At 37.8% G+C, this 26,908-nt stretch overlaps 1 protein-coding gene across 4 annotated transcripts in view; it reads left to right on the top strand.

The window, feature by feature from the left end:
* The window catches only part of CRIM1 (cysteine rich transmembrane BMP regulator 1), a 257,771-nt gene that overhangs the window by 219,650 nt on the left and 11,213 nt on the right, over positions 1-26,908 (top strand). For 3 of the 4 annotated variants that reach the window (XM_027850424.1, XM_027850425.1, XM_027850423.1), the window contains 2 exons: positions 1,900-2,121; positions 18,527-18,721. In XM_027850424.1, the coding sequence (XP_027706225.1) occupies positions 1,900-2,121; positions 18,527-18,721 (417 nt within the window). The remainder of the gene's footprint in view (positions 1-1,899; positions 2,122-18,526; positions 18,722-26,908) is intronic. The other variant, XM_027850426.1, reaches the window with a different exon arrangement.

The following is a 26,908-nucleotide window of genomic DNA, read 5'->3' as shown; positions in this document are numbered from 1 at the left end:
GTTTCCATCTTATTGCTTCTATTGAGTACTGAGACATAAGCTTAGGGTGATGTATAACTCCTTACCAAGTTTTTGATTTTTGTTTTGTTTTGTTTTGTTTTAACTTCTCAGTACACAAAAATATAGAGGTGAGTTTCAGGGTCCAGGATTGGCAAGCGTCATCAGTCACTTCTCACCAATGGGGAAAAAAAAGTGCTGACTCTTAAAATAGAGCAGTGTTCAGTCCTCAGAACAAGAAATGATCCTCTTGACGCTACTGGCCAGTTTCTACTCTTCCTTTCCACCCCTCCCCAAAGAAAAGTCACTGAGAAAGGCTATAGAGAGATGTTCAGATCTTCTACCTTTTTCACTCAGATCTCTAATGTCTGAGCAGAAAGGTGACAATTGACATAGTGGTGGACTCCATGATGTATTTCCATTCTCTTGGCCCTATCTTCTTCCTCCAGAATTAGTGGCTAAGACTTAATCTCCTTCCCATTTGAACCTAACAGAGATGGGCAGAAATATATTCTAATAGTTCTTTTCTTGCCCCACTCTTCCCACAGGGAGGACCCAAAAGAACACAATTCCTCTGGACAAGTAACAACCGTCCAGTAGCATGAAAGTATTTGCAGAGAGAATGTGACTTAAGGTTGTGCTGTTGTGGTAACACTTCACCTCCTTTCATCTAACCTAAGCGTTTCAGTTCTTGACTAAATTAGAATCAAAGCTATGAATATGATCCTTCAGAAGAACTATGCTAAAAGAATAGTCTATCTCTTTAGAATATATATCCATTGTTTCCAATGAGAAAATGTATTTTTTGTTGCTTAGTGGTTCTTACAAGGAATAATCTTGACCCTGGATTTATTCATCAAAATAAGATTTTTAGGTAGTGGTGGCAATTGAAGTACTCCTTTCCATTGGTATTTATTGTACCGATCCAAATCCTTCTCCTGACAAGGTGAACTTAGAGGACCTTTGCAGCTAGAAATTTATGTTTGTACAAATCTATGATCCTGTGATCCAGAATGCTTATTTAAATTGGACCTTTCAGTACTTCAGCATGGTCAGATTTCTACTTGAGACTTTAAGAGGAAATGTCCTGTTATCTTCGGTCAACAGTAAGCAACATAGTCTCTGTGAAAACCCTTAAGGGTGACGTGTTCTGCAAGAGTACGATGTCCTGTCACTGTACCTTATGACTGACAGGATCTGGAGTCTCTTTGGTGTTGCAACTTCTTCTGCTCTCACCTACCATAAGCTTTCTGTGCCTTAGGAGACAGCCTTCATGGGCTGCTTTGGCTGAAAAAGACTCATCCCCTGGTGGCCATTCTCTCTGGGATGAGCCCTTCCTGCCATGACAAGGTTGGTCCTTAAACAGCAAATATGTGAATTAATGCTGAGCTTGCCTTGCTGGGACCTGAAAAAACTTCCACTTCCCTGGAGAAACCAGGGGTCATAGCCATGCCTCAATGAGGCATTTGACTAGGAGTTAGATAATTATAATCATCATAGATATTAAAGAAATTAGGCCAGGAGAAACGTTGCATATTTGTTCTCCAGTAGTTTCTTCTTCATTTCTAGAGTAATATGAAATGCAAGCTTCCATAGACTATATACACCTCTCTCTATTTGGCCCCCTCCCCAGTAATTTAGATTTTCTATCACCTAGTTATGTGCACATCTAAACGTGGGAGGTTAGAGGCATTTTCTTCTTGGCCATCGGATGACCTGAAAATACAGATAAGTCAGCCTTTCTGTTTTATTGTTTGAATATGCTTTTTAACATGTATACTCAGAGGCCTAAATGTTGGCCACAATCTTTATCAGGCAGAGTGAAGCAGACTCATTATGTCACACCGTTAGTGGCCTACATCCTCTTATTTTCCCTGCTGACTTGTGTGTCCATTTTTCCAGATGAACCTCTTCAGCCTTCCTCATCAAATAATGAGAGCATGCCTAGTTACTGCAAAAATGATGAAGGGGACATATTCCTGGCAGCTGAGTCGTGGAAACCCGATGTTTGTACCAGCTGCATATGTATGGATAGCATGATTAGCTGTTACTCTGAGTCTTGCCCTTCAGTCTCCTGTGAAAGACCTGTTTTGAGAAAAGGCCAGTGTTGTCCCTACTGCATAGGTAAGACAAAGAAAAAAAAAGTCTTAATCTCACTGAGTGGCTATTGAAAATATATTAGCAATTATTGATCTAGTCGGGTTATTGGTTTGACCATTTGACACTCCATACAAGATAGAACAGAATTGGGAATCCAAATCAGGAAAAACTGGAAGAATTTGCCTGAGAAACAGCATACCAGGAGGAATCTAAGATGTGCTCTCTCAGAATGTCGCTGTAGTTTGAGGAGTTTAAAATCTGCTTATGTCCTTTTGCTATTTCTGGACTTTGAGCTTCATTTTTCAGAAATTCCTTTTTCCGTCCAAGAAATACTTCTAGGATGAATACCACATTGTGGCCTTCTCTTCCTGAGAGAACTATTGCAATATGTATTTCCACCCATCCAAAGATCCAAGATTTATTGGTGTGAGTATTCCTTGTACCCAATACAGATCACAAACTGCTCTCCCTCTAAGCAGCCTTTGTAAGTTCCTGTGACCAAAAGCATTCATCATCTGGTAGCCAGTCTTGGGATGAGCAACTATGAATTCAGCTAAGCTGTTCCTTGACCAGTAGGCATCCAGGCTGTTGCCAGCCTGACATTCAAAATTTTTCCAGCTTAATGGACTCTACCAGAGATGGTGCTAGCAAAGCCTTCAGGAATCCAGGACCACCTCCACTCTATGATGAGGCATCATAAATTAGATTTTAGTAGAAGCTTATATTATCCACAGGAATATAAGAAGTCAAAAAATAGTGCTAATGTAGAAAAAATTCACCATCACTTTAATCTTCTTTTCATACTCTGACTACTATTTTTTCCATGTCAGTTCTCTGATTGAATTAAATTCAGTAATCACATTTTAAACCCCTACTATGTACAAAGAATCATGCTAGGTAAATAAAAACAAAACAGTGCCTTTCCTCTAGGATCTTACATTCTTCCAGGTTCTCATCACCATGGACTTGTAATGTAGCATTCCCCATCTTGTGATCAATTTCCTGAAAATTAACAAAGGAGACATGCAGAAGGCTTAGTGGTCGCTGCAACAACCATCCCTAATCACAAGGAACAAGTGTTATTCTGGAGTCTGAAGGGACTCCATCAATTTCCTGCGCCTTTCTGCTGAAATTTGACCAATCAAAACTTAAAAAAAAAGTAGCCCCTCATCTAAAGTTTATCACATTTGTTTCTTTTACTAGGAAATCCTTCTGGCCACAAAGTCATCTGAGAGATATTGTTATGTGTAAATTTCTAGAATGGGGTATAATAGGACAGTCAGATCCCATATAGGAGTAGAAATTAAGTGTAATATTCTGAAATGTAGCCAAGTTCTATCATCTCTAACTGCTGGCTGTCTGTAGCATCAATCATGGGGGTATGATTTCCGTGCCCACATGCCTTTAGGGTGATACCTGAAGAACAAGATGTAGCCTGTCTGGCCACAAAGTTGTCCATCAATTCTGATACTTGATATGAATGAAGGAGAACTCAGAGGTTGGCCACCATTTCTTAAGGGATACCTCTTTATTTTCTGATATTCTTGCCACCATTTCTTCAAAGACTTTATATCTGCCCATTAAGATCATTTTGATCAATTACATTAATAGCTAGCATTTATATAACATTTTAAGGTTAACAGAGAACTTTATAAATATTTTCTCAATTTTTCTTCACAACAACCCTGTGGTGTTGATGCTGTTATTCCCATTTTTTTTTTTTTTATAGATGAGGAAACTGCAGCTAGAAGCTAGAAGTTAAGTGACTTGCCCACAATCACACAGCTAGTAAGTGACAAGCTCAGGGCTTCCTGACTTTAGGTCCAGCGTTATCCACTGTGACATCTAGCTGCCTCATTATCTTAATAAGGTATCTTAGCTCCATTTTACTTGGGTTTTTTAGGGGTTTTTTAAGTGAAGCAGTGGACACATTGCCTTTTGTGACTTGGATGCAAAGGAGAAACCAAATGCAATATTTCTGAAGGCAGAAACTTGTGACTGAGAAGAATAACACAGGAACATGAAAGGGAAAAGGACTAAGAGATGCTTTGGGGCTTTTAAAACAGAAAGTTAATTCCTGTGTATTCTTAATCATCATATTCTATGCAGGAGAAATTATCTCAACCTCTGAAATAGTTTGGCAGATACTGACAACAGGTGATTTTACAATCTCATTTGTAACTTTTGGTTGATTGTGATTGCTACTTGATCAAAGAGAGCCGACTTGGACATAGGTATGTGTGCATGACAAAGGAATACTATTAACGTTTTAAATAATGTAGAAATTATGCCTCTTGTGTATCATCCAGGCTAACTTAATTTCTAAATTTGTAAAAGGAAGAAGTAGGACTAGCCCATCTCAGTGGTCCCTTCTAGATCTAATATTCAAATGATTCCACAGCATGAATGAATACTCTTTGTCACTGTTCAGCTGCTTCATTCTTAGTCTCATGATCATCAAGTTTTGTTTGTTTTAAATAACACCTCCCATCCCTCTCCTTTCTTTTTTTTGTAAGTCAACCCAGTCTTTGTCTTATCATGGAGGGGAGAATGAATGTAAACTTTAAAAAGTCGTTTTAGGAAGACAAGGTATAGGAAAAGCTAGAAGTCATGGCCAAGGGTAAAAACAGAACAAAATAGGGAAGCAAGTCCAGGATGTTAGATTCTGGTTGTGAAAATAGCAGTCATAACAGTAAATGTATGAACTACCTTTTATCTGACAATCTCCAAGTGGATTACAGCTATTAAGCCAGATTTTCTTTGTATATACATCATTCTCTGGCAGCCCATTAGACATTTTTGAAAACTACATTCAGTCTTTTCCAGCCATAGTATATGGTATTATAGTCCTTAAGGTATCCATCAGTGAAACCACTTGAAGGGACAAAACACCTGTCTGGCCACCTACTCTCATTAACTTCTGATCAAATTAAACCTACAAAGAAAATTAAAGTAAAAAAAAAGAAGAAGAAGAAGAGGGCAGCTAGGTGGCACAGTGGATAGAACACCGGCCCTGAAGTCAGGAGGACTTGAGTTCAAATCCGGCCTCAGACCAAATACTTGACACTTACTAGCTGTATGACCCTGGGCAAGTCACTTAACCTCAATTGCCTAAAAAAAAATGGGAAAAATAAATTATTGATTAATCCCAGAAAAAATATAAATATTAGTCAATAAGCATTTATTAAGCACTTGCTATATGCCAGGCATTGTGCTGAGTGCTGAGGATACAAAAAGAGGCGAAGTTCCTGCCCTCAAGGAGCTCACAATCCAATGGAGAAGACAAGAAACAAACACATATACAAATGAGCTATATACAAGATAAAAAGGGAAAAATTAAAAGAGGGAAGGCACTAGAATTTAGACAGACTGGAAAAAGCTTTCTGTAGAAAATAAGATTTTAGTTGGCACTTAAAGGAAGCCTGAAGACAGAGAAGAAGATCATTGCTGGAATGGAGGATACCCAGAGAAACTGTGGAGAGGTCAAGTGTCTTCTTCATGGAACAGCAAAGAGCTCTGTGTCACTGTATCAAAGAGTATGTGGCAGGGAGTAAGATATAAGAAGACTGGAAAGGTAAGAGGAGTGTAGGTTAAGAAGGACTTTGTACATCAAATGTAGGATTTTGTATTTGATCCTGGGGGTGATAGGGAGTCACTGCAGTTTATTGATTAGAGGTGTGATATGGTTGGACTTGCGCTTTAGGAAAATCACTTTGGTGGCTGAATGAAGGATAGATTGGTGTGGGGAGAGACTTGAGGCAGGTAGACCCACCAGCAGGGTATTACAGTAGTCTAAACATGAGGAGATCAGGGCTTGCACCTGAGTGGTGGCAATATCAGAGGAGAAAAGGGGGCTTATTGAGAGATGTTGCAAAAGTGAGATCAACAAGTCTTGGCAACAGATTAGATACAGGAGGTGAGAGATAGTGAGGAATCAAGGATGATACCTAGTTTGCAATCCTGAAAGGATGGTGGTCTCCTCTGCTATAACAGGAAATTATGGAAGAGAGAAGGTTTATGGGGAAAGATAAAGAGTTTTGTTTTAGACATGTTGAATTTAAGTTGTCTGCTGGACATCCAATTCAAGATGTCTGAAAGACAGTTGGAAATGTGAGACTAGAGGTCAGCAGAGAGGTTGGGGCAGGATAGGTTGATTGGGGAATCACCAGTGTTATTATATTATGAACGTCAGTGCTGCACTAAACAGCTCAGAGATGACCTAAAAACTTTCACATCGTTTAAATCCAGTGCCTTAGAGACCCAAAAGATACATTGGGAAATTTCACATGACCCATGAGGATTTAGTGGCAATTCTGTTGTCCTCCTAGAACTCAGTTTCTTCATTCCCAATAAATACTCTGTATAAAGGATCACACTATAGAAAGGCTCCTAATTTGATTTATCATTTACTGATTATGATCAAATAATTTTATTTATGACAATGCTCCTCTTGTCTCAGTCTTCCCAAAACAGTAAATGGTTGCACGATGTTGGAGGATCCACAGGTCCCACTAATGCATTCTGATTACTATCGCTATGCACGTGCACAAATTACTCTTCTAGGATGAAAAAACAAACCTACTCATTTGGATTCCACTTAAATAGTTTGGTTTATAAGTGAGTAATCCTTTCAGCCCCTTGATGTGAGCAAACTCTGTGTGTGTGTGTGTGTTTATATTACACACACATACACACATACATGAATGTCACTCAAGCAAGCATTTGAAGTTAAGATTTGGATTCGAATCATGCCTGTGTGATTCTGCAAGTCACTGAACCTTTGTGCCTCAAGAGCTTACTCTTTGCCTATTTCTACACTAAGTGCTGGGGTACCCCCTCCTCAAATCAAAAACAGCCCCTGTCCTCAATCAACTTACATCTGAATGGGGAATCAACATGTACATAAATAAGAAAATACAAGATAAATAGAAAGTAAATGGGTAACTTTAGAGGGGAAGGCACTAATACTGGGGGACTTGGATAGGCTTGCTGCGAAAGGTAGAGTTTGAGCCAAGTCTCATGGGAAACCAGGGATTCTAAGAAGTGGAGTTGCAGAGAGAACATTCCAGGCCTAAGAGACAGCCAGGACAAAGGATTTGTGTAGAGAACTTCAGAGGATGGAACTCCTTCCCCTGACACAAAGCATAATCCATCTGTGACAATAGATCATTCCTAGGGAACTACTTGAAGCACAGAGGTTAAATGACTTGACCAGGAACACACAGTCACTGTCATGAACAAAATATTAACCCAAATCTTAATTCCAAGTGCAGAATTCTGTTATGTCATAGCTTCCTCCATAAGCGAACAGGAGGTCCCAATGAGTTAACTGACATCCCCACAGTCCCAGAAGCAGTAGATCCTAGTAGTAATACATGCTCAGTTTTACTATGCAGATATAGAACAGCCATAGATAAGACTTATCTCAACTAGTCAAGGCGTATACTGGACAACTAGCAAAAGTTACTCCATGGACTTGAGAATTCTGACTTGTAGAGTTTAGTGGTGTTTTTTTTTAATCATAGGAGGTGATAGCATCCTAAAGTTCTTGTAGTCTGAGCAATTCTGACTTAACACCAGGAATCATATCTTGTTGGTAGTCTTACTTAATGAAGTTACTTAAAAGGTACAATCACTATAACTTGAAACAAAAAGTTTGGTTGTTTCTGCTTATGTGTAGCGCGATAGTGTGGAAAAACTTCTAGATTTGGAGTCAGAAGACCAAAGTTTGAATGTTGGCTCTAACATTTTATAGCTGTGTGACCATAGGCAAGTCATTCAATTTCTTTGAACCTGACTTTCCAAACTGATAAAGTAGAACTCCAGTTCAATTCAACCTTTATGTATTAAATGCCTACTGTGTGCCAGGTAGTGTGTGAGGACCTGGGGATATAAAGACAGAAGCAGTTTGCATTCTACTGGATGCTGAGTTACCATATTTACTTTCCTGGATTGTTGAAAGGCGAAATGTTTTTGTAAACTTAAAAACATTATAGAAATGAAAAGTAGTAGTAGTTGTTTTCCCCTTCATTGAGTAACTGCAACTTTGAGTTCTCCTGTGGGTGAAACACTAAGATGATTTGTTTGCAAATCAGTTTTCTATCTAGTTAACATCTGAAGCTATTTATTAGAAACTTCCCATTGAGCAAAAGATCATATACTACTTGGTTAGCTCTGAGATTATAATGACCTTCCTATAATTCTCTTCAAGTGGTATATGCATAGCCATGCTTTCCTAATGTCATAGGTGATTTCTATTCCTTAAATTAAACCCTTCTATTAAACAGTATCATCTTCTTAGATTCTTTTTATTTAGGGCTATCTCTGTCAGTTGTCAATCTCTCATATAACATCTTCTGGGAAACAATCTCATTGGTACATTTGCTGGTTTTAATTTTAATTGAGTTCAGTATCCCAGGAGTAAAATGTGGTTTACAACCAATCCTCCATCCTTAAGGCACAGATGGTTCTTTGAAGTATTTCTTGTGCATTTTTAAAGGTCATGATTTTGTGATGTTGGAACCACTTTCCCCTTTGTGTCAGTTTTCTGAGAAAGTTCTCCCAATACATTTTCTTAAAATGAAAACATCTGTGCTTTGCTGTTAAGTGTAATCCTATAGCTGCTTGGGTGGTGATTACTGTAGATCTATTTGGTGTATAGAGCAGATTCTAGTTCATCACTTTGTCACATAACTTCAGTATCAGTCTCAACAAAGACAAAGTCTAGATTATAACTACTCTATCAGGAACTTTTAAAGTACTAAAAGATTTGTGGCTAAAGCTCAAATGGTATATCTCAGCCCACATCTCAACTGAATGACCTTTCTCATTGTCTTTTCTTTATCACATGTGACATTGTGGCTGCAAAAAATCACCTTAGATGACCCAGGCTTTATTGTGATCTAGATAAAGTCCAAGCAGCTCCTGAGGATTTATAGAGGTGTTAAGAAGATGCCTTATGGAAAGCCAGAGCTTCAGTGCCATTCAGTATAAGAATGATGCTTTCAGGCATCATTGCTTTTCAATGCTATCGAGTGCCTTTCAGTGGCTAATCCCATCCCAGAAATTCATAATGTGTTGGCTTGCTCCTTTATAATTTCTAGAATAGGGACTATGGCCTTTGTGGGGAAAACATATCTAAGTAGAAAGGCTCTACTGCTTGGCTCCTGTAAGTCCCTCAGTATTTGCTGAAAGACCTATTAGTCTTAGCCCCAAACTAGAGTCCCTGTTGTAATTACCAATGGCAAGGAGATTTGAATGGCCAGAATTGTCTCAAGTAGGTTATAAGCTTTTTCTTTTTAAAGTTTAGAGAGTGTAAAAAGAAACTGATTCTTGTAAAACATGCTAGCTCTGGAGCCCATCTTGAGTTATCACAACACATATGAGCAGTGTCTAATCAAGTTCTTTCTTTGTCTTTCTTTCTCTTCTCCTTTCCCTCATTCTTTCTCTTTTTCTCTCTTCCTCTCTCCCTTCTTCCTCCCTCCCTCCCTCTGTATCTCTTTCTCTCTTTCTATCTTCCTTTTGACTTATTAGCCCCAAATCTCAAGTTGTACCGTAGCATTTTAAAAAATCTCCCTGTTTTCCAAAGCAGCTCCTCTTCTTCTCACTTCAACATTCCTTCCCAGCTCCTGCTGTGCAAATAAAATTATAGCGATCCTAGTTGAGTTAGTGAGAGGCTCTGCTGTGAATGTGCCCATTATCTTGGGTGTCAGCTACAGTCATTATATGAAGACGATGGTTGATCGGCAGGGAGGCTAGCGGTAGCAATCAGGCTGGGGGAAGATTGCTGCTGTCATTTGCATGTGGCCTCTTTTTTATTCAGGTGGGGATGTGAGCAGGTACTACATTGACACCAAGGTATCAAATACAGACCCTTTCTTCCCTTGGAAGCTTATACAAACATCAGCCATGTGTAAAAAGCATAGCTTAGGTCTTAAGTCCCTCAAATGGCCTGGCCAAGCAGTTGGAGGCCCCAGGGGAGTTGTCAGGGTCGCGTTCTCGAGGGTCACTTGTGCTGTAGAATGGCAACAGTAGGGAAGGCGTGTGCAAGAACTAGACCAGCAGTCTGGGGAATAGGGAAAGTGCTTCTTTGAAACCCAGGGTGTGTGTAGGGACATAGCTCTTACTCTCACTTTTCCTTAGTTTCCCTGTTTTATTTTATACAGTTTAAAAGGAAGAGGCACTTTATCTTCCCTGCTTGAACATTACTAGTTCTCTTGTCTTTCTTCCTCCTTTACATCAGCACTTACTTTCAACATGATTTCCAGTTGACAGGGAGTAGACATCGATGCATTGGTTGATGAACTGTGTGATGTATCATTCAGTGCCTCTGCTGACACAGTACTCAAAGTGAAGGATGTGAGACTGGGAAATGTGCCCTCCGTTTGGTGTCATGGGACCAAGAATTCAGGATTCTTTAGGGCTTTTTTTTAACTTATCCATGAAAGAGGATGAAATACAAGCACTGTTACTTTGCTTTTAATATACAGAAGTAAACCAAACAGGTAAAAGTAGGCATGCATACAACTTTAGCAAGACCTAAAGTAATATAACTTTTTGGGGGGTGGGGAGGGAACCTGTGAGGGAATTCCCCATGAGGAAACTTATCTCTAATATTGCAGATCACCAACTGTTCTGCAACTTTGACATCTTAGAAAGTTTCCTGGGGCCCTTAGAGGTTGAATGGCTTACCCTGGAGCCACAAAGCCACTATGTGTCAGAGATAGAATTCAAACATAGGTCACTTTAACTCTGAGGCCAGCTTTCTCTATGAAAGAAGGGGAACATTTCTCTTGTTAATTCAGAGAAGCTTATATCTTTTGAAGCTTCAGTCAAATGCCCTAGTAATTGTTGTTCAAAATGGGCCTAACACTCATCCTCTTCCTGGCACCTGCTTTTTCAGTGAATGTTGAGGAAAACTATCATGTTTCTTCTGGACATCGGTTTCCTCATCTGTAAAATGAAGAGGTTGGACTAACTGGTCTCTGAGGCCTCTTCTAGCTCTAACAGTATGATTCTGTAGCCTATCAAAAGAAAATAGAGGATTTCATGTCTCAAAAAATAAATTAAATTGGAGGAAACAAAAATGTTATGAGAGAAAAGGTTCCTTGTATACCTCTTGTCCAACTGTTAAAGTTTTGAAAAGAAAACTCAAGCCATTCTCACAATAATTTAGATAAAGCTTTGATAGATATATTACTATAATGAAAAAGATCAATCCAGATAATAACATTTCAACTTCACTTTTTATATTTGGATAAACAATTGTCTTGTTCACATTCTGTTATCTAATAAGTACAGTCTTCATAGTAAAGCAGCAAATATTTATCGAGTTTGTCATTGAAAGCTTCACACAATTGAAATTACATTGGTGTAACATTTGTAGGAAAAGGGTCTATATTTTTAGATAATGACGGAATTGTGAGTGTCTGAATTAGTCTTAATAAGGTTTAACTATGTTCAGTTGACATTTTGTTCTCCAAGAAGGTCCTTTGAGGCAAGATGTTGTGTTGCCCACCCTTCATAGTTTACAACTGTCCACATAAATATCCAAGAAACAAGTACACCTCAGATTTTTTCACTTCAGTTCAGCAAGCATGTCTTAACCGTTGGGCACTGGGGATACCCATACACAAATGAAACAGTCCCATCCTTCAAGAAGCTTATGCTTCACTGAGATGGTATAACACATATACAAGACAGGAGATGGTGCTACCACATCCAGCCTTCAGGCTGTTCTTTATGCCTGAAATCCTTCTGTCTCTTTTCACTTGTCGAATTCCTGCCCACTGTATAAATTCCAATTTATGACGCCTTCCATGATCCCTGTAGTTGATAAAAACCTTCCTTGTCAGCTCTCATTTTGTACTTCTCGAATAATGCTATATACACCTCTAAGACAGCGATGTTGTGCCTAGCACAATGCTTTGCACATAGTAGGTTCTCAATAAAAAACCTGTTTATTGTGTTCTTTAATGGTATGACTTTTTTACCCTTCAGTGAGTAAGAATGTGTTCATTCATTCTCTCTAAAAGTAAAGAGTACAGTGAGTGTACCAGGTATGGCATACAGCTCGTGTACCTGTCCAGGCCAATCATGTTTTTCCACCTAATAGTTAGCTATATGTATGACCAAAATAAAACCAAATTAGTCCACTGAAATGCTATTTAAATCCCTAAGCCTCTAATCTTAAATACTCAAACAAAAAGAAGATGGACTGGTCACATAGTGAAGATAAGGGATGTCTGGTAATATTTATGAAATCCAAATATGTGAGATATTATTAGCAATACTAAATGATGCACTTTTATAAAACCATTAAGCATTTATTTACATATGGTGATATACAAAAGCAGGTTAAACAGAATCAATTTCCACTTTTAAAGACCTTAACATCACAAACCAAACTGACTTATTGTTAACAATGTTCCTCAGAAATAAGAATTTCATCCCGTCTGTGGGCCACCTCTGAGAATGTAGGAAATTATTGCTTTAGGGTTCTAAATTACACCCTTAGGACTTGAAGGAAACAATGCAGTTTTCAGGACTGCCTAAGTTGTTTTCACACTGGGTCTTTGCCTTCTTTAGTGTCAGCATCTTATTCATACCCCACAGTATCATTAAAAGGAAGGGTTTGCCCCGTGAAGCAATGGAAAAAGCCAACCATGGAAGACATTGCTATTGTGATTTTTGCTTGTCACACACCTCATGCTAGAAAACATGGAAGTACTAAGATGAATCCCTAAATCCAGAAGGACTCTACTTTAAAGCAACAATTTATTTCCTTCCTTATGTAATCAGCCTCAGAGTAGGAAATGTTTCTATTACAGTGTACCCTGAAGTACCAAATTGGATACTAATGGAGGAAGAGATTGTTGTGGTTTATTTATTTTGCTCTTTCACAGCAGTTAATTAGTTTTATAATATAATTAGTAAAAATACTTTAGGCGTAAAAATGAAGTTCAGCCTTGACAAACATCCCTTCTTTTCCCACAAAAAAATAATCATGAGCTAGATTATACATTTAAGGTAGAATAAAGAAAAAAGATTTTAAAAAAAGACTCACTAAGGAAATGGAGACATAAAAAACAGTTGGAGAAGTCAGTTAAACCTGAGTTAAGATTTCATATTTCCTCCCTCCATCCACCATAATCAAAAGTAAAAAATTACTCCCTCGTGACATGTCTGCATTCCGTGGTTGAAAGGTAGCAACGTTCTGTGAACTAATGGTAGATTTGTGGTAGTGTATGTTGTATGATTAGGTCTCAAACGTCTGCCTCCTACAAAGATTTTTTTTAATGTACATTTGAGCTCTCTGACTTAAAAACCACAACTGAAATTTCAACAATAAGAAGTAAAGGAGAGAACCTTATCATAGTCTGTGACACATTCTTTTTAACACCCACAGAGGATGTTAACTCTTCACCCTTTGAGGGGAGATTTACTCTTGTCACACCTCCATAGCTTTCTTACAAGAATTCTCCACAAAATTCTTCCCAACCAAAAGAAAAATCCAGTAAGTAAAAACGGGGGCTTTCCTGTATCTTCCCCATTAGCATTAGAAGGACCAGGTATATGAATTGAAACAAAAATTATAATAATCTTACTTTGAAACAAATTTTTCATCCTTTTTTTTGCCTTATAGTTTTTTTTTTAAAATGCAATGTATTGGGACAGGTAGGTGGCACGGTGGATAGAGAGCCAGCCCTGGATTCAGGAGGACCTGAGTTCAAATGTAGCCTCAGACACATAACATTCAGTAGCTGTGTGACCCTGGGCAAGTCACTTAACCCCATTGCCTAACCCCCCCCCAAATGCAGTTTGTCAGTTGGCACAGCTTGATCCTTCAAGGTCTTTAGTTCTGTTTCTTCTAGTGTTAGCTAGAATGTAAGCTACTTGAAGGCAGTTTTTTTTTGTCTTTTTGCTTATATTTGCATCCCAAATATTTAGCAGAACACATAGCACATAGTAAGCACTTAATAAATGCTTATTTCCTTCCTTTCTTCAGAATTGTTTCATAGTTTTCAGTTGTATCTGACTCTTCGTGACTCCTTTTGGGGTTTTATTGGCAGATACTAAAGTGGTTTGCCATTTTCTTCTCTGGCTCATTTTTACAGATGAGGAAACTGAGGCAAACAGGGTTAAGTGACTTGCCAAAGGTCACACAGCTAGTAAGTATCTGAGATCAGGATTTGAACTGAGGTCCTTCTGACTCCAGACCTGGCACTTTATCCTCTGTGCCACCTAGCTGGCCTTCTTCAAAATGGGAAGATTTAAATATTTGCTTAATAATTTGATGGATTCGTGACCTCATTGGTATGAATACTCTGTTCCATAGAAGATTACAACATTAGTGTGCAGCAATAGAATTATTGTATAAATCTCCATTATGTATTTATTAGTCCATGCCATGAACTTTCTTGGGTTCTGTAAAACAGCATCATTAAGATTCTTTTGTGAAGAGATATTTAACTGCAAAAAAAACTTTCTCTAAAATATTCACTAGATTGCATACTCCAATTTGTACAATGCTATTCTGTGTCGGCTTTAATGAAATGAGATATTGGGTAGAAGTCAAAGTAGTACTTTTAATTTATATTGACAAATTGTGGCAGTGTGGTTCACTGGAAAGAGTAGTTGATTTGAAGTCAGTGGAGACGAGTTCAAATCCTGACTTATTACCCAAGTGACCTTAACCCTGGTAGGTCTCATTTTCCTCAACTGGAAAATGAAGGATTTAAACTAGGTGACCTCAGAGGTTCCTTTCTGCTTTAGATCTATACTCCTATGATTTTACCCAAGATATTGCTGAATTTGGAGTTGTTTGTAGGAATTCTGTTCTATCCATCATGCATTATTCTTGGTAATAGCTTTCATCTTAAATTTAACCTGGAAAATATCTAATTGAAGTTTTTTTTTTTAATTTAAGAAGATGAAGTCAACTGACCAGAAAACCTTCTTTTGCAATCTGTACAAGTAAAAAGAAGTATATTTTTGTAACAATAGAAAGGGAAGATGTGTAAGAGAGGTATCGTACTTAATCTTAACATATATTCATTTCTGTTCTATGTCTAGGACATTAGAAATTTTGAGGGCATAAATACAAGAGACAAAATGTTACCAACTATGGTTTGTTTGGTTTTCCACAAGAAATCTCATTTAAATAGATTCTGAGCTTCAGTTTCCTCTTCTGCAAAATGAAGGAATTGGACTAGATGGCCTCTAAGTTCCTTCTCAGTTCCATAGCTCTAATCTTACGATCCTGTGACCTTTGAGATGCCCTCCAGTTCAAAATATTATGATTATCCTATGCATGATGCTTTTACCTTCTGGAATAGTTTTACACAAAATCATAGGATAACTACTTCCAGTCACTCTGCTCTACACTTTGGGACTCTGCTGGACAGAAAGCCCTTCTCATTCCTTAAGCATTTCAACTCCAACCCTCTTCAGAACACCCTGACAAATATTCTGCCCCTCTGGATTCAGTTCTTGTACCCTCTTCATCAGCAGATATCCACTGAACACATCTATGTGCTTAGCACTGATTCTGAAAGAACTGTTTTCCAAAAGGTCGTGCTCTAGGCACCTTTTTCTTTAAGAAAGAGAGAGAGACAGAGACAGAGAGAGAGAGAGAGAGAGGAAGGAAATTCTTTTCCTTCTAAGTTATTCTTGTATGACTTCACTCACTTTCTTCACTTACTGATGATTATTAAATGATGAATCTACAGCCACACAAGCAGGACCAAGGAAACAGGAATCTGAGCATGAGATTTCTATTAATCTGGTCACTATCTGGTCACTGTATACTATTCTCTGCATCATCTTTCCCTTTATCAACTTTTTGACCTGTACAGAAGCAAGTAAAAGTTTTCCTCAAAAGAATATCTCCCTGTTAGTTTGTCCCTCTCTGTTATTACTTGCCTGCTGCCCAATTGATAATTATTCCCAACCACTATTAGTCGACTTTGTGTTATAGGACTAGCCCTGAGAAATTGTTTTCCACTCATTCTGGGAAACTGGCAAAAGGAGTTAGGCCAAAGAAAAGTGAGCGTGCAAGGAGGACAAAATCGGGCAAACTAGAGAAGTTGGAAAGTTTTTGAGTTGGAAAGAGGAGAGGAGAACCTAATTTATAATTAAGCTCTAAAATATTATAAATGAATTTTTTTTTTACAAAATGTTTTGAAATACTTATTTTGCTTTAAGTATTTTTAAATAAAGTTGAATCCTGGGTTGTTTTGTTTTGTTTTTTTTAATGTGGAAAATGCACCCACCCTCAGTGAGATTGAAGGAAATGATTACTTAAATGTTAATTCCTCATAATAGTGTCACACAATTCTTGGTCTTTCTTATGACACTGCTATTGCTTGTTCTTAAACTGCTGTTATTATGGGGAGGTAGGTAAGAAAGAAGAAATCAACACAAATTACTCAAATAAAAATTTATTTCAGTTTTAGTTTGAGCAAGTAGAGGAAATAGTGGAAATGGACATTTTAAACAAAGGCATTACATATAAGCTATACCCAAAATATGTATGTATGGGTGTGTGTGTATCTTTAATTTTATGAAGTTAATTTAAGACATATTTCACATATTTCACAAGATCGCAAGGCCTTGAGCTTATCCCTTCCCGTCTTCTCCAGTAAAATCTTTAATTTTATAAAGTTAATCTACGATATATTTCACATGTGTCATAAGGCCTTGATTTCATCCCTTCCCATCTTCTCCAGTAAATTGCATTCTTTACTATCTCCTTTCTCTCAATTTTCAACCTCTCGCTATCTACTGGTTCATACTTTACTGTCTCCCAATGTGCCCCGGTCTCCTCCATCCTTAAGAAGTCATCATTATTCCTCTTCTCACACTTATTCCTCAACTCTTTCCAGTCTGGCTTCAAACCTCATCAATCCACTGAAACTGATCTCCAAAATTACCAATGATATGCCAAAACCTGATGGTTTTTTCTCAGGCCTTATCTTTGAAATTTTTGCTGTGTGTTGACCACCATTTCCTCCTGAATATTCTCTCCTGTTTTCATGCTACTACTCCTTCCTGGTTCTCCTAACTGTCTGACTGTTTATTCTCAGTCACCTCATTCTCTGGCTCATCCATGTTGTGCCCCCGACCATAAGTTTTCCCCATGGCTCTATCTAGGCTTTTTCTTTTCTCTAGGCTATCTCTCTAGGTAACCTCATTAATGCCCATGAGATTAATTATCATCCCATCACCTCAATTCAGATACATATATATGTATTTGTGTATATATATATATGTATATTATATATAGTATGTATAATGTGTATCACTTTTCAAACTAGATACATCAGAGACTCTAAACTCTAAATGTCTAAAGTGAACTCATTATCTTTTCCCCAAAACCCCCCTCTCTTCCAAATTTCCCTATTTCTATTGAATATCCTATTCTATTCTCTTTCAGTCTCCTAGGCTCATAACCCTGGTGTCATCTTCAGCTCATCACTGTCCCTCACCCCACATATCCAGTCAGTTGCCAGTACTTGTTCTTTCTGCCTCCACAGTGTCTCTGACATCCAAATCCCTCTTTTTACTCACATATCAACCACTTTATTTTAGTCACTAGTCACCTTTTTTCTTGCCTAGATTATTTCAGTGGTTTCCTACTGAGTCCTTCTGCTTCAAGGCTCTCCCCATTCCAGTCCATCCTCTGCACTGCTGATTCACTCTCCTTAAGTACAGATCTGACACCCCTACTGAGCAATCTTGAGTGGCTCTATTCTTCCTCCAAGGCAGGGGTTCTTAACCTGGGATCCACAGGACCGACCCCCACCCAAGGAGTCTGTAGATAGGTTCCAAGGAATTCATGAACTTAGATGGGGGAAAAAATAGCATCTTTTTTTTCCACTAACCTCTAACTGAAACTAAAAGCCTTTTACAACCTGTCCCCAATCTATATTTCCCACTTTATTGGACATTACTTTTGCCCTCTGTACTCTGAGATCCAGCCAAACTGAATTTCTCCTTATTCCTCACACAAGACACTCCAGCTCTCATCTTGCTGCCTTTGGACTGACCATCTTCCATCTCTGGAATATACTTCCTCCTCTCTTCTGACTTATAGAATCTTCAGGTTTCTCTTCCCTCAAGGTGCAGCTCAAGCACCATCTTCTGCATGAAGCCTTTCCTGATCCCTCTCCCACTGCATTATCCTATATATAAATATATGTGTGTGTGCATGTATACACACACACACACACACATATACATATACACACACTTGTGAGCTGAATGGGACTGTTTCTGAGCCTTGCAAATATATCCTAAAATTCACCCCAAACTTTGGAAACATGACTACAACTTTTAAAAAATTTTACCCATTTGTTTCTTGTAAATGGTGTAGTGTGATGCTTTACCAGCTAAAGAAGCATCATCCATGTATTATTCTCTTCAATAGAAGATCCAGTACCAAAGAAGGCCGTGTGCCACTTCAGTGGGAAAACATACGCAGATGAAGAAAGATGGGACATCGACAGCTGCACGCACTGCTACTGTTTGCAGGGCCAGACCCTGTGCTCAACTGTCAGCTGCCCACCTCTGCCCTGTAGAGAGCCCATCAACGTTGAAGGAAGTTGCTGCCCAATTTGTCCAGGTAATAAAGCAATGGCCCTCCCATTTTTCAAGTTAACTTTGTTTTATTTAAGCATGAGTGCAGGAGGGTGTGTTTCATCCTTTTTAATCCACATTTCTCAAGCTGCTCATGGGGCAAAGTAAAATACTTGGGGAAATCTGTCTATTAGCTTATGTGCTGTGTTTTTGTTCTATCTCATAAGAGACCTGAATTCCACTGATGCATGTGTTCTGTGCTCTTTAGATAAGTGTCTGGTCCTGTGAGTACAAAGTAACAAGTATTGTTGCCTCATCTCAAAGAAAATATGTTGAATAGTTGAGAATCATTTTTGCTATTTGACACCCATCTTGCAAAACTAGATGGGCATAATGAGCAGGTTCAGTAAAAGGAGTGGTAGTAGACAAACTGGGCTGGGCTTTAACACATGACTAGACAAAAGATCCAAATCAGAGGGATTTACATGAAGCTTTTTCCCCACCAACCCCCTTCATTAGTGCTTTCCATATCAAATATCACACTCATGTACTTAACTAACTTGTCACCAACTACCACTGCTCTAATTATGTATCTCTTCCCACGTATTGCTCTTCCCACAAATTCTTTCCTCATATTTCCCCTTTCCCAAAAGTAGCATCATCTCCCTTCCCTACTATCATTTCTCACCTACAAATACCTGATATTGATATAATGCTTTGTGGTTTCTAAAGCTCAGTACCCCCATTATCTTCTTTGAGCCTGACAACATCCCCATGAGCAAACTAAGACTCAAAATTGCCCACAGTCACACAGCTAGTAAGTATCATCTAGTAAGAGTTGGAATGTGAACCCAGGTCTTCCTGATTCCCAATTCTAGCACTCCCATCTACTGTTCCATGCTGCCTTTCCGTAAATCTTAGACTTGGTAGTTGATCCTATCTTTCCAATGGCATCTCAGTAGTAGCGAAGCAGCCCCATATATCCAAGGACTGGAGACTATGGGCTAAGAATAATTAAGCCAGTTGTAAAGATTCAGGCTGGAATGTTGTTGAGGAACTAAAGGGACTGAAGAACCCTACCACTTCCATTTTAGCATTGTACTGGATGAGTACTCAATAGTTCAAGAATATAGTTCAATTCAACAGATAGATATATACATATATATGTATATATATGTATGTGTGTGTGTGTGTATATATATATATGTGTGTGTGTGTGTGTGTGTGTGTGTATATATTTACACACTGTAAGAATAGTAAGTAATCACCCTACTAGTAAGGAGTCAGGTACAAAGATGAAAAAAATCCATGTAGTTCTTACTCTCAAGGAGGTTTATAAACTAAAAAGAGATACAACATGCATTCCATGCCTGACACATAGTAAGTACTTAAGAAATATTTTTTCATTCAAGTATGGTCCAAGGTAAAATGTGATAAGATAAAAGGAAAACTCAAAAAAAAATGCTCTAAAAAATTTCAGAAGGAAGAGATCAAAGAAGGCATCATAAAACTGGTAGCACCAAGCTGTGTTGTGAACAGAGCCATAGGATTTCATCCAGCCATACATTATACATTTCAGGCATGGGGCATGGCTGATCTTAAGAAACAGAGGAAGGAAAGTATAGGATACTATAAAAGAATAGCTAGTAACTCAGCGTGTCTGGATTTCAAGTGTGTAGACTGGAAGGGAGAAAGGAAATTTTAGAATACCTTAAATGCCATGTTAAGGAGTTGGTATTTCACAGCTTTCTTCCTTAGTTGTGTCTGAATATGATACCCTATTCAATATAATAACTAGGACTCATAGAGAGTTTATGGCTGTGTTTCTAATGTACCAGAACAGTTCATAAAGATGTGAACATTTTCATTAATCAAGCTATTAATTGGTATTAAGAGAACCAAAAAATTTATTTGAGCTTTTCACTGAATTGGCCACCTATATAGACATTGTATAAATATGGCCTTAAGTGTATGTATATATGTTTGTGTGTGTTTGTATACTACATACATGTATGTATATTCTATTTCTTTCAAACAGAATTATATTTAATTTGGCTGTTTTAAAAAGCTGAGCTTACTAAAATATTATAATCTGAAAGACATGGAATAAGGGATAGAGAGCTGACCTAGGATTTGAGAAGTCCTGGATTTAAGTCCTGGCTCTGTGATCCAGGGCAAATCACTTAACCTTTCAGTGGCCTAGCTAACTCTCTACTATTACAAGGTACAGAAGAGTTGAATTCGTGAAAGGAGTTTCAAAACTAGCATATCACAACATTAATAGAGTCACGGGTCCAGATTAAATTTATATACATTACATATATATGTGTGCATATATGTTTGTATATACACATGTGCACACATGTATATGCATATACATATATATGTTATGTATATATGCATATATACAGATATGCAAATGCATATATAAATGTATAGAAAGACACATGAGAAACAGTCCAAATCTCCCATTTAAAGGAAGGACTTTGAGTTAAAGTTTTGATGGTTTCATTTTGATAGTTTAATGTATTGATATGCTTAATAAATTTATTTTATTTCCAGTATGGAACAGGAAGGAAAAAAATAGGATTTTTTCTTTGAGCTCTATTATTATTGCCTAGAGCTTATCAACTATTTCTTCACAAGTTTGGTGACCATAGAGAAAACAGAGAAATACAAAACAAAGTCTCTACCTCACAGGACCCAACAGTTTAGTTGGAAAGACAAAGTCCAAAAGGATGAAGTTAAATAATCATCGAATAGGTAATAAAGGCAAAAATGCAAGAACTGACACAAGGTAGTACAATGACTATTTCCAAATGGGTGGCAAATGGTAAGTGGTCTGAGTTCAAAGGAGGAAGACATCATTGCAGGTTGCAGTGGACTAGGAAGGCTTCACAGAGGAGAACCACTAGAGGTTTATGCACAATGAAGTAACATAATAAAAATGGTGTTTCAGTAAATAATCTGATGGCAGTGCAAGAAAGGTGTTTGTAAGAGAATGGAGACCAGGTAAAAGACCTGGCAGTAGCCCAAGCATGAGAAGATAAGGTGTGAACAAGAGAGGTAGTATTGAGACTAGAGAGGAAGAGGCAAGTGCAGGGGACAGAAAAGTGCAGATAACATGACTGCATTTATATTTTATTTATTGAAAAAATTCAGATACTGTTGAATATTATATATATTGATCACTCAATGTTTTCTGATGACTTTCTAGCAATTCTTTTTTTTTAAACTCTTGGATCGTGTTCTTTGAAATTCCTGAATCTGCTGCTTTCAACTAAATGGTGTAGTAGAGAGTGCTAGATCTGGAGTCAGGAAGACCTGAGTTCAAATTTACCCTCAGATACTTACTACCTCTGTGACCCTGTGCCACTCACTTAACTTGTTAGCTTGTTTCCTTATCTGTAAGATGGGAGTGATAATAATAACACTTACTTACCAGGATTATTGTGAGACTAAAATAATATTTGAAAACCATAAAGCACTATTAAAGGCTAGCAATTATTATTACACCCATCTTTAGATAAAAGTGAAAGAGAACGATAGTATCTTCTCCAGATAAATACGGGATTTCTGTTTATTATCTCTGCAAAAATGTGTATTTGTTAAGTCATATGTGCTAAAGTGTGACCCACCATTTTATCCAAGAGTATCAATGTAGAAGGGAGGTGTCCATAGAGCGGCCCTATGCTGTACTATTTATTTTTTTGTCATTAAATTGGATGAAGGCATGGATGGTATAGTTTTCAACTTTACAAGTAACACAAAGTTGAGAGGAATAGCAAACACAAATGACAGGATGGAGAATCCAAAATAATCCCAACAGGCTAGAATGATGGGCCAAGTCTACAAAGGTGGAATTTAATGTGGATAAACATAAAATCTTACACTCAAGTTCAAAAAGTGAGCTATACAAGTATGAGAAGGAAGCATCATCTGATAAGTCCACAAAAGAGATCTGAGGGTTTGGGGAACTGCAAGCTCAATCTAAATTGTCAAAAGTGTTACATGGCATCCAAGTAAGATAATATCCTAGGCTTTATTAAGAGGTATGATATCCAGAACAAGGACAGTGCTGAGTCTACTATATTCAGCCCTAGTGAGGACATATCTGGAGTAGATCCAGTTCTGGGTGCCTCTTTTGGAAGGACATTAATGAGAACATTGGAGGAAGGAGTATGGAATTTCCATATGGGAATTGGTCAGAAGAGCTGGGGACCTTAATCTAGGAGTGACATAATAGCCCTTCTTCTTCTTCTTCTTCTTCTTCTGCTTCTGATTCTTCTTCTTCTTCTTCTTCTGCTTCTGCTTCTGCTTCTTCCTCTGCTTCCTCTTCTTCCTCTTCTTCTTCTCCTCCTCCTCATTTGAAGGGCTTTTATGTAAAAGAGTCACCAAGCTTGTTCTGTTTGGCTTCAGAGGGAACAACAGTGGGTAGAGGTTGCTGAAAGACAGGTTTGGGCCTAAAAGAAAAACTTGCCAACAGTAGAGCCACTCTAAAATAAAATGAGTTACATCATGAGATATCTTGTTTCATTTCACTTAAAGTCAAGGCAGTAAGTCACCAAGCATTTACTAAGTGCCTAGAGTGTCAAGGAGCTGTACTAAGTGCTGGAGATACCAAGAAAGGTGAAAAAAACATTTCTGCTTTCAAGGAGATGATAGTCTAATGAGGAGACAATATGCAGACAATATACAAACAAGATGGATACAGCATAAAATGGAGATAATAACCACACATTAGAGATGTAGAGGGAATTCCGGTTGGGTATTTGTTGGACTTAAATGGCCTCTGGGGTCCCTTTTCACTATCATTTCTGCAATTCAGATTTAATGAGAACTGAAAAACATGTATCCTCTTCAAAAGGCCTAGGGAAGAGGCAGCAAAGGGTAAAACTAGAAACTGGAAAACCTAGCTTCTCTTTCCAGCTCCATTGAAAGCTCTTGGTGTGATCTTAAGCAAGTCTCTTACTCTTTCACTTTCATTTCTCTCTGTATAGTGAGAATATATACATTTATTCTTTCTCTAAGTCACTGGGATATGGTGAGGATACATAACACCATAGATACTGGCACTTTTCCATTGTTCTGTCCAGCCAACTAGATCTTTCTAGAAGTTTTACTATGAAAGCTTCACATACTTTGCCCAAGGAAAGACGGTCAGCTCTTCAGAAGAAAAGGATTTTAGATACAATCACAATTATTGCTTTTCATGTACCTCTTTCAGTAAAATTCACCCTCTTCCCCTATTCACAAACAGCTAAAATGTCTGTTTTCATCTTTCTGAATTTTTCTACCTCTTTGGATGATCCTATCTCTGCTTCTAATAATTTCCCTTAATTCTGATGAAGGGACTAGTTAAACTAAATAATTGTTTTTGATGGTGGCAAGTAGTCTTTCCTCTACTGACTGTTAAACTCTGAAATTCCATAAACTCTAATTTTTTAGAATGTGCTCTAGCTAACATGCCTTACAAATGCTGAGCATGTCATGTTTCAGACTTTGGAACAGTGTGTAGTTTTTCCACTGTGCATAGAAGGCTTCGGCCCAGGTAAGAAGAGAATCTGCGATGCTCTCTTTTATCCAGAGCATAATATTAATTTTGGAAAATTGTATTAATCTGACCTAGAAATAGATGCCTATAAAAAAGGTCCTTTCAGTCAGTCAAGCAACCAGCATTTATTGCCACCTGCTGTGTACCTGGCCCTGTGATTCTAAGGATATAAATACAGAAATGAAAAGTAGTTGAGGGGGGAGATCAGAATAGAACTCATCCTTCTTGGTAATAGCTTCCCATTTTGGGTATGGAGTTTGAGTGACTTTAGCATAAATGAGGCCTTTGTATAGAAGTTAGACTTTCTGTATAAAGAAAAAAGGAAAGGAGTTTGTTTTTAAGAAGAAAAATGAAGAAGGTTTACAAATGAATTTAGCAGCTTTTAGTGGAAAAGGTAGTAAGTGCAGTCCTCTTGAGGTGATCAGTGGTGAAAATATTTAAGCAGCATTCACCTCATATACTCTTTCTTTATTATTCACACAAGAGAGAAGGTCACCTTTATCCTAGAGAAATTCCTGTGAAGTTATTTTTTTTTAATTTTTATGAAACAAGTTGCCATATAGAATTAGAGAATTTTACACACTTGTTGAGTGACCATGAGAGGCAGCATGATGTAATGGAAAGGCAGATTTGAAGTCAGAGGACCTGTGGCTCTGCCATTTTCTCCTAGTGTGACCTTGGTCAAATCATTTCACCTCCCTAGCTCTTAGTTCTTTCATTTATAAAATGAGGGGTTAGAGCAGATGAGCTTAGTTCCCTTCTAGCTCTAAATCTATGATCATCTGGATATCAGTCTTTTATATTATAAATATAAGGGCAGCTAGGTGGTGCAGTGGATAAAGCACTGAGCCTGGAGTCAGGAAGACTCATCCTCCTGAATTCAAATCTGGCCTCAGACACTTACTTTGTGACCCTGGCTTGCCTCAGTTTCCTCATCTGTAAACTGTGCTGAAAAAGTCAATGGCAGACCACTTCTATATCTTTGCCAAGAAAACCCCAAATGGGGTCATGAAGAGTTGGACCAAAATTATAAATATATCCTACTAAAAGTAGGCCTTCTTAACCTATGCTCTATGAACATTTAAAAATGTTTTGATAACTATTTACATACACACATACACACACCCACACACACACACGTTAAGGACCTCTCTCCTAGAATCTCAAAGCTTTTTTATTTCTGCTCCTAACAAGACAACCAAATAACTATTTGACCAAGCTGATATAGGCTTAAGAATACATTTGTTACTTTTGATACTGACAGGTTTTGTGGCATCATTCTAACATTAATCTTCTGTAGTGAACACTAAAGCTAGGAACCAGCTGGTCACTGGACTAGCAAGAAGCCATATGTGCTGCACTGACGTGAGAAACTTCAGCATAAGCCTAGCAAGAGAATGTTCACCACAGTTACAGTTACTAGGAATCCTACATAACCAATAAAATAGCTTTGTTTCTCCTGAAAATTAATCATGAGGAAAAACTCCTAAATGAGGTAACACTTGTGAAAGTACAATGCTTAGCACAATGCCTGGCATATAGCAGGCTCTTAACTAAATGTTTATTCCACTCTATTCCTTTATATTTGGGTCTATTCTTTGAGGAATAAAACTATCTTTTTAGTAAGATCTGTTTTTACTCTTGGAATTTTCAGGAAATCATTAAGAACCATCATTTTTCTGAGAGACTCAAAACCATGTGATCTGAAAGTCAAAGTAGAAGATACAATGATATAAAAAATAGCTTTTCCCCCTTCAAATAGTTTTGCTTCTTGGTATAGAGTCAGACATGAGTGAAAAACAACTGAATGAATGAATCTCACATCCTTAGCCCACTAGTCCAGAACTCTTACTTCTGCTAAGACCTCTCCCTCAGTTCACTTAGGAAACTAGTGGGGTAGATAACTTAGATCAAGAATAGTTGACAGGGCAGCTAGGTGAAGCAGTGGATAGAGCACTGGCCCTAGATTCAGGAGGACCTGAGTTCAAATCTGGCCTCACACACTTAACACTTACTAGCAGTGTGACCCTGGGCAAGTCACTTAACCCCAGTGCCTAGCCAAAAAAAGAATAACAGTTGATGAGCTCTGTTAGTAACTGCACTGTGATTATTGTTTTTATGGGTGTTCTCTTACAAACAATGAGTAGCTTTATTGCAAAAATAAATCAAAATATTAGGCCTAGTCATAGGAGAAAGGGTCAAAATAACTTTATATTATATTATAAAACAGAGATACTTCAGATTTTTTTCCTAACAATGTTAAGCCAGTTCTTGCTAATTTCTTCAAGAAGACCTACAAAAATATCTCTTTTATTGGTACCCCTGAAAAATTCTCAGTGTTTTAGATGAATCTCAGGAGATTTAGGTCCAAAAACAGCTAGCATTTGGGACAAATAATATTATTCTTTTGGTCAAAGTGCCAAGATGTCTCATCTTTAGGGTATATAAATAGAATAATAAACAATCCAAATGAATAAGCATTATTCATTATAAATAGCAAATTAATAAGCTACTATTTAACCTTACATTGGGAGTATCACACCACGTCTCCAATTCAGTCCCTTTCAGGGCACGAATGTGAGTGAGGGTGTGTGTATATGGAAGTGGGGAGAGAATTGAGAGAAGGGGAAACAGGGAATATAGAGGGAGATCATTTAGTCGTTAAAGTCCTATTTTTTC

The sequence above is a fragment of the Vombatus ursinus genome, unplaced genomic scaffold, assembly GCF_900497805.2.
Source record: "Vombatus ursinus unplaced genomic scaffold, bare-nosed wombat genome assembly UNPS02009062.1, whole genome shotgun sequence".
Taxonomy (NCBI): Eukaryota; Metazoa; Chordata; class Mammalia; order Diprotodontia; family Vombatidae; genus Vombatus; species Vombatus ursinus.
The sequence above is the reverse complement of the archived record's forward strand: the minus strand, read 5'-3'. Positions and strand labels throughout refer to the sequence as shown.